Source organism: Stigmatopora nigra, chromosome 16, assembly GCF_051989575.1.
Source record: "Stigmatopora nigra isolate UIUO_SnigA chromosome 16, RoL_Snig_1.1, whole genome shotgun sequence".
Taxonomy (NCBI): domain Eukaryota; kingdom Metazoa; phylum Chordata; class Actinopteri; order Syngnathiformes; family Syngnathidae; genus Stigmatopora; species Stigmatopora nigra.
The window spans coordinates 9,947,350-9,961,275 of NC_135523.1; the positions used below are offsets into that span (position 1 = coordinate 9,947,350).

Consider the following 13,926-nt stretch of genomic DNA (forward strand, 5'->3'; position numbering starts at 1 on the left):
TTATAAATTTCTTTGTGAATTTCGATTCAGTTTCTTTTTGCTTATACTGCCACCCTTTACTGCACAGGGTACACCTTCTTCAGGCAGGTTGGGCATGCATGAGATGGTCTGTTTCCATGCTGACGGTCTGAGGTGTTTTCAGAGTCCATGCCTCTCTTGGAAATCTGTAGTACTAGAGATTAGTCTATATTTTCAAGATTGAGCTCAAGATCAAGTACAAAATTATAGGTAGTAGAATTCAGGCTTTTGTCGGACTCAAGACAAGAGTTTCAGAAATTATCGTTCAGTTAAGACAACTTTATCGGTACTACATTGTTTTTTATGCCAATTCCTTTACTTTAGCTTGTCCCTTTTGAAATAACATATCTCAATATGTATCAAAGAGTTGGATGAAGAGATCACATGAAATTCATTTTTGTTAGTAATGTTTTCTATTTCAATGTATTGTTTATTTTCACTGGGATGCACATCATAAAATGTTATTTTTCTTTAGATAACCTAAAGTAACTAAAATAATATTTATTCATCCTATATATGATGTGTAAATAAATTAGCACTGTGCATTGGAAATTATCACATTTATTTGTAGGTGACAGCAAAAAAAGTGCATTTTAAAAACAGTGAAAAAGTGTTTAAAAAGTGTTAGGAATCCATATTTCACATTTTTTTTCATTTGCTGCTTATTATTATTACAAGGAGAGTGACATTCTTTTTGGAAGAACTCCAGAAAGACGATACAAACATCACAAGTGGGGTCGGCCGGTGGGGCAAGTGGTTTGCGCGTTGGTCTCAGAGCTTTGGGGTGCTGGGTTAAAATATAGGTCTTGTCCATCTGTGTGGAGTTTTCTCCCACATTACAAAGACATGCATGGTAGGCTGATTGGACACTAAATTTCCCCTTGGTATGGGTGTGAGTATGCATGGTTGTCTGTCTCCTTGTGCCCCGCGATCGGATGACCACCTTTGGCCTGGAGTCAGCTCCGGCACTCTCGCAACCCTAATGAGTATAAAGTGATTCAGAAAATGAGATGAGCGGGACATCAAGTTGTTTGACCTTCATATAATGTTCTTAATTTTAATTCAGATACATTAAAGCTAATGGCAAGCTGAGGTTGTATGCATTTCTGTTTAATACTATTACTCTACATAAAGTTGGCCTAGGCTATAAGAAGAATGCTAATACCCTTACTAAGGCCGTATAGTTCATTATGAAAATATGTTCCACTCAAAACAGACATCATATTAGTCAAGTGGGCACTTGGCGTCATATCCAGAGGCTGTCGTTGGAAAACAACTATGAGTGCTGCTGGCATTGCTGCAGAGGTTGAATTGTGGGGGTCAGTCTGTCAGTGCTCAGACCATACTCCTCACACTTCATTCAATTGGTCTGCATAGCTGTCAGGCCAGAAAAAAGTCTCCTCTAAATACAAGGCACAAGAAATCCTGAAAAAAAGGTTTGCTGAAGACAAGCTGATTATGGAAAGAGAAACCTTGTTGCATTGACCAGTCATGTTACGAAAAGCCTTATCGGTTCAGAATTTCAGCTCATTTAGAGATTTTTACTTGTCCTCACTTTTGTTGGCATTTTTTCAGTCATTTAAAAAAAAGTATATTATTCAAGCTCTCCAGTGACTACTTTACATTGTATCACATTGTAATGTATTTAGTGTTTTGCAGTGAAAAATGCAGAAATGAGAAGGGTGGACTCACCTTTTTTTTAAATACAGTGACAACAATTAGAAAACCCTGAAAACATGACTGTTTTTCCATGTGGAGGTAATTTCAAGTTTCTCCCTCTTGATCTTTTTCGGGTGGTTTTCCACTGGTGCTGGTTTTGGCTTAAATAATTATCTCTATTGGCAGTAGGAGGTGATTCCTTAACCCATGGGTCGGCAACGCAAAATGTTGAAAGAATAACGCGCCTCTTCACCATCTGTGAATGGTTTTCCACGCTGTATTATCTCCAGGGTTGCAACAAAATGGTGTATATAGATGCAAGCAACCCGCTTCATAATACATACTAAGTAATGCAATCCCACTTTTATTTTATTTCCCAACTGGGTAAATGTAGCATGCCTTACCTGACTGTAGATAAGCCAGCAGACCTTCTTCAGATTATTTTTGTCATTTGACAACTTCTGCATTGGCAATGAATCCAAACAATTTGGTTAAAGAAACATTACATTAAATGTTTCGCTCCATTATTTTTCTCTTTTCTCCCCGGGATCCAAGGCCTATCACATAGATGCTGGTTTGTTTACAACAGCTAGCATCCCAACTAGCTGATAGAAACGTGTACCACAGGCTATGACACAGATCTTTGTTGAAGGAAATGTAGTAATGTAATATTCTACACTTTCTAAAAAAAAAATGGAAAATGTTAAAAATGTTTGCATCCTGTTTGTCCTACTACAAAAACCCTATTAAAACAAAATAATATATTTATATCCTCAATTCTTAAACATGAACCCAACAGAAGTTGTACAGGTTGTCCAACTTCTCCAGGATAGCACAACAGCTTGCACTGTCGCAAGGTTTAATGTGTCTCTCAGCATAAGCTCATGAATATGGGTGAGATTTCAGGTGGTTACATTTGGAAAGGTGGAGAGGGCCATAGTAGGTCCTCAATCCATCAGCAGCACCGATACCTTCTCCTTCGTGCAAGGCGGAACGGGCTGAGCACTGCTCGTGCCATATAGAATGACCTTCAAAAGGCCATTGGTGTGACTGTCTCTACCCAAACAATCAAGAACAGATCATGAAGGTTCGCCTGAGGGCTTAATGTCCAGTAGTGGACCCTCTACTGACTGCCAAGCATTGTGGAGCTCGTTTGGTATTTGCTCATGAACACCCACATTGGCAAGTCCACCACAGTTGTCCGTACTTTTCACAGGATTACCCTGAGCCTGAACACCTGTGACAGATGTGAAAGAGTTTGGAAAAGACAAGGGGGATGTTATGCTGTTTGTAACATTGTTCAAAATGACAGGTTTGGTGTGGGTCGGTGATAGTCAGGAGAGACATTTGTATAGAGGGATGCTCAGACCTCAATCATTTCATTCTAAAACAAATTTTAACCATTTGTTTAATATCTAATATCCAATATCTAACCAGACACACACACACAGGCGGCTCGGTTGGCATGAGTGGTAAACGCCTTGGCCTCACGGTCCTGGGTTAAAATCCATGTCATGTCCACCTGTGTGGAGTTTGCATGTTCTCCCCGCCTGGATTGGGCCTTGAGTCCACCTACTGCATCATGGAGAAGCAGCTTCCTTCTAAACTCTACCCTGCCGATTAAAAAAAAAAATACAACATAGTGGTAGAGTGTTTTGCGCGTCAGCCTCACAGTGGGACCCCTGGGTTCAAATCCAGGTTCGTCCACCTGGTTGGAGTTTGTATGTTCTCTCCGGGCCTGCATGGGTTTTCTACAGATACTCCGGTTTCCTCCCACATTCCAAAATCATGGTAGGCTGATTGGACACTCTACATGTCCCCTAGGTATGAGTGTGAGTGTGCATGGATGTTCGTCTCCTTCCGCCCTGTGTTCGGCTGGCCACTGACCCAGGGTGTCCCCAGCCTCTGGCCCGGAGTCAGCACCCCTCGCGACAATGATGAGGATAAATCGGTTCAGAAAATGATACAGACATGCACACACACATACAAATTTATAAAATAAAATCAAAAAATGAAATAATGTTATCAGATACAGTGAGTTTCTCTTTATGTCTTAAAACAGAACTCCACAGGACCGGCAGTGTTCTTCTCAGCTGTTCAACCCAGCCAACTTGGCCGTTTGCATGCTACCATTGGAGCTGGGCCTGTTGTTGCTGCGGAAACATCCCCACCACCACCAACAACCATGTGGAAACTGGCAGGTCTCTGTTTTGCAGCTTGGCCTCATTATACTTCTGCTGGCTTTGATGTGGTTTGTGAGGCTCTACCTGCATTACTGCAGCCAGTGGCTGTACCTCCAGGCCATAGCAGTTCCTGTCAACAAGTGAGTCCAATTCCTTTGATACACACATACACGTACACGCAACTGTATGGATGGGGAGGTGCTTCCACAATATGCATGCACAGAGACAATATACATAGAGACAGGAAACAAATTATAGCTGCTTTTGTTATGCACTCTTCTCCCTCCTGTTGAAACCCTTGTGAATAATGGTCAAGGTTAGATATTTAGTTAGACCTTTGTTCGTGCATTGTCACAGAATGAAATAATCCTAACACCAACATAGAGTTTAAAATGGAATTTTATATCAGCCCTGTTTGTTTTAGTGTACATGCAATGGCGTTTAAACTTTCAAACGTTTAGTCCACAAGAACCAGGCGTTTTAAGAGCCAGAACATTTCTTTTTTTAAAAAACACGTTCTAGATTGGCCACTGTTAAAGCACTACCCTTGCATTTTCATGTTGAACACACCTTATCTTTCGTGAACATTGATGCAGCTGTCTGAGTAAATATGTCACTGACCATGAACACAACCAAAATATACAACAAGAGTGATAGATTTTTGTGGCAGATGTTCTTTGCTTTACTTCTGATTTGGGATTCCATTGAAAAAATAGAAGCTGCACTAATTTTACTAAACATCATCTCACACACGTATCCCTGTTATTGTTGTTGTCATTGTGATGTACTTATAATATGAGCTGCTCATTCAGTTTTGTTTTTTTAAACTCCTGTGGTATTGTTACATCGATGGAGATACTTTTTGTACAATAGGAATGTTTGGCATATATATAGAGGCAGAGGACACTCTGAATTGGTGGCCTGCCAATCGCGGCGCACAAGGACACAAACAACCATTCATTTTAAGAAAACCCAAGCAGGCCCGGGGAGAAGATGCAATCTCCAACCAGGTGGACCAACCTGGATTTGAACCCAGGTCTCCCACTATCAGGCTGACGCGCTAAACACTCGCTCCATAGTTTAGAGTTTAGAAGCTGCTTCTCCATGATAGGCAGTAGGTGGATTCTAGAGCCACCCTAGTGCGGGGTAGTGGTCTTTGTGTTCGACAGGCAGCCTGACCAGATAAAGGTTTCAGGGAGTCACCAGATCTGGCCTAAAATGGGGTAGTGGCTAACGGCAGAGTTTGAGCATGATCATCCAACTAAAAACCCATTTCTGGACCCATTTCTTATTCTTTTTAATGGGTTAGCATTTTTTTCAGTTTTCCCTTTTTTGCATAAATAGATACATTTGCATCGATATTTAATACAAAATCTATTATTTTAATTTTTTTAAAGGATTTATGAGTATTTTCTTCTGACTTTTGATTTTGATTAAAGATCATGTGCGGCTGTATTTCTTGTAGGTGTCATTTTGTTTTGTTGTATGAAGTACTTTTTACTTAGGTATGTCAAAATTTTCCCTGAATATTATTGTGTATTTCATTGTTGTACTATATTGCTAGTAACAGAGCAGCAGAAATTTAATTTTTTTTAAAGGTAATTATCATTAATAAAAACATATTTATAATAATACATATTTCACAATTATTATATAGTGAATTAATGCCCTGAAAAGTGCCCCAAAGTAGGAAAACATTATTAACACAAATATGTTGCATGGATATTGAAAGTTGCACAAGGCTTGACTGCACTGACTTCGAATCCTGTTTAATTGTCTTTCCAACAGATTCGAATTCCATGCACACACGGTGGACCTTGTGTACCAGAGTTCGTTGCTCCACACCCGAGAGGAGCTGGCAATGGTGGTGGTGGGTCCTCTGACCTTGAATGCAGTAACGTTCCTGCTGGTTCTGATCAGATGGGGCTGTCAACATATATTTGGCTCACTCCCTTCCTTCACGTCAAAGTTTATCATGGCTCAGGGAGTGTGGACAGTCCTGCACCCCTTGGCAGTCCTTGCAGTGGACGCTGTCCTCGGGGTAAGTCACTTAAAAATAACTTGGACACTTGTGCACTCTAAATAGGAATTCACTTTATCTAGGTAGTGACAATTACAGAATAAAATTGGGAGAGCAGATGATTAAAAAAAAGGTTAACTTTGGAAGAATTTTGACACAGCAAATATTGTGTTTTGATTTTAATTACTACACATATTCTGGATGTGTTGTTTAAACCATATAATAATTATTTACTTGTTCTTATGTTTAGCTATAATCTGTCAGTCAATGGTTTATATCTCCTTAATTGTATGTGCTAACAATCTTGCTCCTTTTGGTCATACTTAAGGCATCATCCCAATCAAATATTTATTTGTTCAAGAACTCAGGGAAACAAAAACAAAAAGGTTCACCTCTCCTCTAGCTGGTCACACTCTAGTGTGAATATAATATAAAGTAATTTAGTCGGTAGCGACCCGGCGGCTGAGTAGTTAGCATGTCAGCCTCACATCTCTGAGGTCCTGGGTTTCACCTTTGAGGAGTTAAAGTCAGTAATTAAAGTCTTTGCCAGATGGAAAATGCAATTTGTTGTAGACTTTGTAGGTGTGGGTTTCTTATGATTGCAGAATATCCTCTTGATAATTCTCTTCATTAAGAACCGTTATGATAGACCATACATTCCCATAATAACATAAAATGTTTTCATTAGCATTGTTACAATGTGGACACAATACAAATCTCAAAAAAATAAATAAATAAAAAGTAAAAATATATCTTTAACTTTATGTGTAGTGATTGTATTGCATCGTACATTGTTTAATAATGTTTGTTTTTATTTTTAAATATTTTTAGCGCTTATCCTATAGCCCGGACAGACCAGTTGGCGATGCCGCCAAACTCTTCTGGCACTTCCACAGAGTCGATCAATCTGGTGCAGCTGGGGTTGCCATCACCATCTTCCTTTACGCAGTCATCTTTCTTCTGTCTTTCACAATCTTCTCCATTTATCTGCTCAGGTGAGACTCATAGTACTGAATTGAAATGCTACTGGAAGCTCAATAGCAAAAATGGTACATTCTTGTGTTTTATTTATTGTCAATGTCTGATCAAATACCGCAACTTCAGAATTGAAAACAAACAAACTAAAAACAAAAACAAACACATTTTTGGAGTTTCCATGATTAAACACTATCAACCGATAACAACAGTCATCATTCACTGTGGCTTTGATAGTCAAAGATTGGAAATTTCTGCCTGAAAGACAATACTAAGCACAGTAGCCCCCATTTAATTTTCTGTTCTGTGAACACACATTTTAGACGTGGCAAATTTTGACCATATTATTATATCCACAATTCCAAACCCCAAATGATATATAAATCCCAGTAGATATTGGATATAACGGATCTCTGGTGATCTGCATTTGTGTAGGGTGGGGTTAAGATGTGGATTAGGATACCAAAACACCACATCAAGGTTTGCATACTTATTTGGAGAGTTTTTTCTAGGGGAAATTGGACACAAAATAGAATTAACATTTTTTGGAATGTAAAACATTGTGAAACATATTTTAGAGGGTTGCAGACTTCTTGACCACATAACCATCAAAGTTTCTGTTCAAATAATCAAACAATATAGACCAAGTGTGGAGAAGGAAAGACATACATGAACTGCAAAGGATTTGAGACGACTCTAGCACGGATTTCATATGAACCCATTATCCTCCAGTGCTGCTCCATTCCACAACTACGACCTACCTTGAGTTTCAAGAAGTATCAACCATTAAGTTGTTGAAGACGGGCAGGGAAAGTAAGGCTGAAACATGACTACTCAGAAGATGGATAAAAAGTGAAGCATCAGATTGCATGACATTGACTCTTGAGTGACAGGGTGGATGGGCCTGATGATTGGATCAATAATGGTCACAAAGCTATGCTTTGACTGAGGCACAAGAAAGGTAGAGGTGGAGAAAAGTAAAGTGGGGTTGAAACAGCCTACCTGGATTAAACTTAACAAACAATATTACACAGCCAGGAATAATGACTTCTCCCACTCAAGCTCCAGTCAGATTTGTATTGAATTTAGGCCACAAGGCGAGAGTAAGAGTGATAATGAGCTAGGGTTTCATATTGGTTATATGCGCTATGACATGGAGCATGACCTGTTTTGAAAAATAAAGGTCTCAGGATATATGTACCGGTATGGCCAGCTAATCACAGGGCAGAGACAACCGGAGTACACGGAAAAAAACCACATAGGCTCGGGGAGAACATGCAAACTCCACACAGGTGGACCGACTTGGATTTGAACCCAGGTCTCCCACTGTGAGGCCGACACGCTAAACACTCAGCACTGGTCCGTCTGGTTTGGTGTCCCGACTAATATTTAAAACATTGTAATATATGTACATAATCTACTCTTATTCCTTACACTCTGTATTATACTAGTAGACCATACTAACTACATACATAACATTTGCACAGAGTCAGGGTCATTTCAACACCAAACAACGCAAACTGGTTTGAAAAGATGATACAAAGATGTGAAGGTTTTTTTTTTTGCAGGCGAGTGCATAAATGAATGAGAAACATGATATGAGTGTAGAATGAAAATAATAAATGCATGCTATTGTTGTGTGTGCGGTCAAGATACTACAAACATCTCTCTCCCAGGAGGGAAAGGGATGATGTTGGGTTCAAAGCTTTGTACCATTTCCATAAATAAATCCATGTCTCCTTAATGTTGTTTATTGTTGAGAACTGATTACCCTCATACAGACTAAAATCTCTATGGAAGGGCACAAGGTCAACTTGTTTTGATGGTCAGCCAATGTAATATTTAGTTTTGCAGACATAGTGATTCCTTTTCAAGGATGGTTGCCTGCATTCATGTGTAGCTCATAGAAATTCTCACCGTTTGTGATAAGCATCCATGGATCAATATCTTCTCTGCTTGTTCTTGTGTCTTTATTCTGACTCAGACTGGGCTTTCAAAACTCATCTACAATCAGCAGCATGTCAGAATTTGACTCCCACACAACATCAGCCATAACACACAGATACACAAATGCATACCTCCATGTGCATGCAACTACTCACATACTAGCAGACAGATAAAGCTGAAATCAGTTTGATAACAAAATGCTTCTCACTTCTTTAGGCACCCCCTTGAATTAAATTTGCACTAAGATTTTAAAAAAATAAATTTAGGCAATTTTAACTTGTGATTCAGGTTTCAGTTGATTTTTATTTTTTTATTGTATCCTTTGTTGGCGACCGGACGGCTGAGTGTTTAGCGGGTTGACCTCGTAGTTATGGGGTCCTGGGTATCCATGTATCCAAATCCATGTCGGTCCACCTGTTTGGAGTTATCATGTTCTCCCCGGGCCTGCGTGGGTTTCCTCCCACATTTCAAAAACATGCTTGTTAGGCTAGTTGGATTGGATTGGAAAACTTGATTCATCCCGTATTCGGGAAATGACAATCTAAATTGCTCCTAGGTATGAATGTGAGCATGAATGGTTGTTTGTCTCCTCGTGCCCTGCTATTGGGTGCCCACCAATTCATGGTGTACCTTGACTCATTCCCAAAATCAGCGGGGAAAGGCTCGGGCAGTGTTGATGCAGTTCAGAAAATAAATGAATGTTTCCTTTGTGACATACAAGGCAGACGTGCACATTTCGTATTACAGGTTTTCCTTATTCTGCCTTGCTCAGATATTTGACCCTAAGTTATCTAAAGAGAGTGGAAACATCCCTTCACAGTGATGTTTTTGCATACATCCACTTCTACATTTTCATTTGTTTTGTGATTTCACACCCTCTAGATTTCACAACAATGGTCACATGCTTGACATCGTCCAGAGGCTCACAGCCAAGGAGGAGACTTACTTCTTACCTCAGGACTTGGAGGTGTCAAATCAGGAACTTAGCTACATCATAAAAAAAGCAGAGCAATGGAGAGGCTTTAACGGTGAAAGACGTAAGGTAGGTGAAGTATTTTTTACACCTCTGTTTTTAGTCTTCATTGGCTCTCTCAGAAATATTTGTCTTCAACCCGTTTATTTCTCTTGCTGCAAAAACTTTTTTCAAAACTCACATAATGATGATAACCACAACCCACATTTTGAATCAGCACATTTGCACTGGTGGTTGTTTTAGGGGGAACATCACCCACCAACATTTAAGCTTGGGAAAAAGTCGATCGCCACTCTTTTTAAACAACAAAACCCATGCCGCTCTGTGTAACAACCACTTTAGCCAGCCATTCCATTTTCTTTTCATAGATTACATTTAAGAAAGTTGAGAAGTTATATTGAGATATTTTGCTAAATTTTCATTACTAGTGTATAATTAACAAAACATAGATTTCGCTTGCCAGGTCAGTGTTTACAAAGATACAGTATTTCAATTAAAATAGAGTAATCAATAAAACATTTTGAGATTGCTTATGAATTTGTTACATTGGTTATGTCTTATGTGGTGTAAAAGTACATTTCACAAACTCACAACTTTACTTTACATGTATGTTGCTCTAGATACAATTTGTATTGCCAGAGTAATGTTGCTACATGTTTGACAGAACTGTACAGGTCCATGACAACATCACAGCAGAGAGAATTATATTAGCACAAGCCGACACCAGATCTTTTGCATAGTGATTGGAAATGTGCCTTGTCGAGATAAGGGCAAAAGAACATGTCCATGAAAATGTAGAGCTATATTTAATTTAGTGTGTTAGATTTGTAATGGCTTACATTGCGCCATGTTAAGCCGTTTCGTTTAACTTTTATTGATGTTTGCTTGCACAAGCTGAAAGACTAACAAAATACTGAAAAATACAGGGACATTTCGTTTTTTGTGTTATACAAATATACACACACACATATATATATATATATATATATATATATATATATATATATATATATATATATATATATATATATATATATATATATATATATATATATATATATATATATATATATATATATATATTTTTTTTTATATATATATATATATATATATATATATATATATATATATATATATATATATATATATATATTTTTATATATATATATATATATATATATATATATATATATATATGTATATATATATATATATATATATTTATATATATATATATATATATATATATATATATATATATATATATATATATATATATATATATATATATATATATATACATATATATATATATATATATATATATATATATATATATATATATATATATATATATATATATATATATATATATATATATATATATATATATATATATATATATATATATATATATATATATATATATATATATATATATATATGGAATGTTGAGGTTTGTTAGATGCAATCTGAAACAATTGTCCATTAAAAAGGCCTTGTTTCATTCATTGTTATTTAACTGTGTATATGTATATAAGTAGCTTATCACAGCAAAAAATCCGGATATGTCATTTTTTTTTACAATTGTTTATACAATGTCTCCATTGAGGGTCATTTCAAGTCAAGTAGGATTTCGCGATATGGAATTTATTGGGTTATTTTCCCTCATTAACTATATATCACTCACAGGAAAAATATACTAAAGTAAAATCCATGAAGGCAAGCAAAGGAGTAGCCTGGCACAAGCTGAAACTAATATTTTGCAACTCTAATGACTTTTCACATTCCTAATTAGATAGAATAAGGTTGATATGATTAGGTCAGGATGTAGTGTTTTTCATTAAAATGCATTTCAGAAATTGTATTCCAAATGTGCCTCTGCAATTAAATAATGAATCTGCTGCATTTCTTATTATGAACCCAATTAATATCAGAGGCAAGGGCATAGCTTTAATAAGAATAGGCCATAAGGCCTTCATTAGCTGGCTGGGAGAAAGGAGGGATAAGGGTAATGGAAAACAAGGGACTCTGTGTCTATATTTTTCTACTATGCCAAATTGAAGAAAGCAACAGGCAATTCCTTTTGAAAAATGTTCCAACATTCTGAGCAGATAAAATATGTGCCAGAAAAGACCTGCTCGTGCATATTATTTATTTTCTGAAATTAAATAGTAGTTGGAGTATTGTCAGTAGTTGTCAGACATGAGGTTAAAATGTAGGTAAATATTTTCTGTCCAATCACGCTTCTTTGTTCTTGCACAATTCTCAGTGTTAGAAAATATAGACCATAACTTATCTTTTCACAAACATATTAATTGATTAGTTCTAGTTGCACTTTGAAGATTAGTGAACACGATGATAGAGTGTTTTTTTGGCAGAGGCACCATGAGATCACATGAACCCAGCACCCCACTCGCAGCTTTGATACTGATGAATGAGCAGACACCACAAAAGCCCTTCGTTATAACATTGAGGTAATGTAATGCTTGTCAGGGACTAAATCGCCATTACCACATTAATGGTGACAACAACTCAGGCAACTTTGGAGCAACAATCTTTCTCAGTAAATCCCCATATTGAGTAAGTGGATCGCCACCGCAAGCATAATAGTTTGCAACAACAGTTTCCCAGATGTTTTATTGAAAAATATAAAATGTCACTATTTCAGTCCGAAAGGTTCTTCTTAAAAGTCAAAAGTGTTTGTATATCTACCCCTACCAATTACAGGGGGTAAAAAAAATTAAATGTATTTCCATATATTTCAAAATCAGTAAAATTTTGGTACACCATCAACATAAACAGTGTATAGTGGAGATGGGGCACTGCTGACCAAGTCTCGGTATGTTGTGAATTGGTTGGCCGAATACTTTGAAGACATCCTTAATTCCACTGACAGGCCTTCACATGAGGAAGCATAGTTGGGGGAGCCTGGTGTGGACTCTCTTATTGAAGTCACCGAGGTTGTTAAAAAGATCCTCGGTGCCAAGACGATGAAATCCCCCCAAGAGTTCCGAAAGGCTCTTGATGTTGTGGGGCTGTTTTGGTTGACACATCTCTGCAACATCACATGGACATCGGGGACAGTTCCTCTGGGGAAATGGGAGTTCGCCCAACCAGTCTTCATGAGCTTTGCGGACTTGGAGAAGGCATTCAACTGTGTCCCTCAGGCAGTCTTGTGAGTGATACTCCAGGACTATGGGGTTCCCGAATCCTTGTCATGCAGGGTCCGGTCCCTTTATGACCAGTGTCAGAGTCTGGGCCGCATAGCCGGCAGTATGTCGGATCCACCTCCAGTGGGGGTTTGACTCCGCTAGGGCTGCTCTATGTCATTGATTCTGTTCATAAATTTTATGGACAGAATATGTAGGCGCAGTCATGGCGCTGAGGTCTTCCGGTTTGGAGGCCTCAGTATTGCATCCCTGCTTTTGGCAGATAATGTGGTTCTTTTGGCTTCATCAAGCCGTGAACTCCTACTCTCGCAGGAACGATTCACAACCGAGTGCGAATAGGTCAAGATGGGAATCAGCTCGTCCAAATCTAAGACCATTTTCCTCAGTCGGAAAAGGTGTCATGCATGAAATGATGGCGACTGTCTAATGCAGAGGTCTGCAAACCAGTCCTCACAGGGGCTGCGGTGCGTGCAGGTTTTTGTTCCAACACAAACAGTTTAACCAATTGAGTTTCTAGTGAAATAAGAAGCACCTGACTGTAATCCACATATTTCACATCTAAAATGCCAGATTGGTGGAAAGGTTTCCTGGTATAAGTTCGAACGAAAACCTGCACCCACTGCAGCCCTTTCTGGAATGATTTGGAGACCCCTGGTCTAAAGTAACAATGTGTTTAAATTCAGACAAAGCTTAAACTAAATGTAGAAAATGTATGATGGATGATGATAATGTGTGCATCACTTCTATACCTAATCTGAACGCAATGGATAATGATGGCAATGGCGGGGGAGGTGCAAGTTCTCCATATGGCTAATGAAGGAAAAACTTACACTGCCTTTCACTTAATTTTAGAGTAACAGGGTTAACGCTAGTGTATCATTTAATCTTTCAAGAAGGATGAGGCTCACATTACAAAGGTGTCTTCCATCACCTTGAGTATAACAGCAAGGAGAGTTGTCATGTTTTCTAAACCATAAG

The 13,926-nt window shown here is 38.1% G+C and overlaps 1 protein-coding gene across 1 annotated transcript in view; it reads left to right on the forward strand.

The window, feature by feature from the left end:
- The window catches only part of ofcc1 (orofacial cleft 1 candidate 1), a 106,828-nt gene that overhangs the window by 59,588 nt on the left and 33,314 nt on the right, over positions 1-13,926 (forward strand). The window contains exons 13-16 of the mRNA XM_077735747.1: positions 3,740-4,000; positions 5,649-5,901; positions 6,712-6,875; positions 9,685-9,844. Coding sequence (XP_077591873.1) covers positions 3,740-4,000; positions 5,649-5,901; positions 6,712-6,875; positions 9,685-9,844 — 838 coding nt within the window. The remainder of the gene's footprint in view (positions 1-3,739; positions 4,001-5,648; positions 5,902-6,711; positions 6,876-9,684; positions 9,845-13,926) is intronic.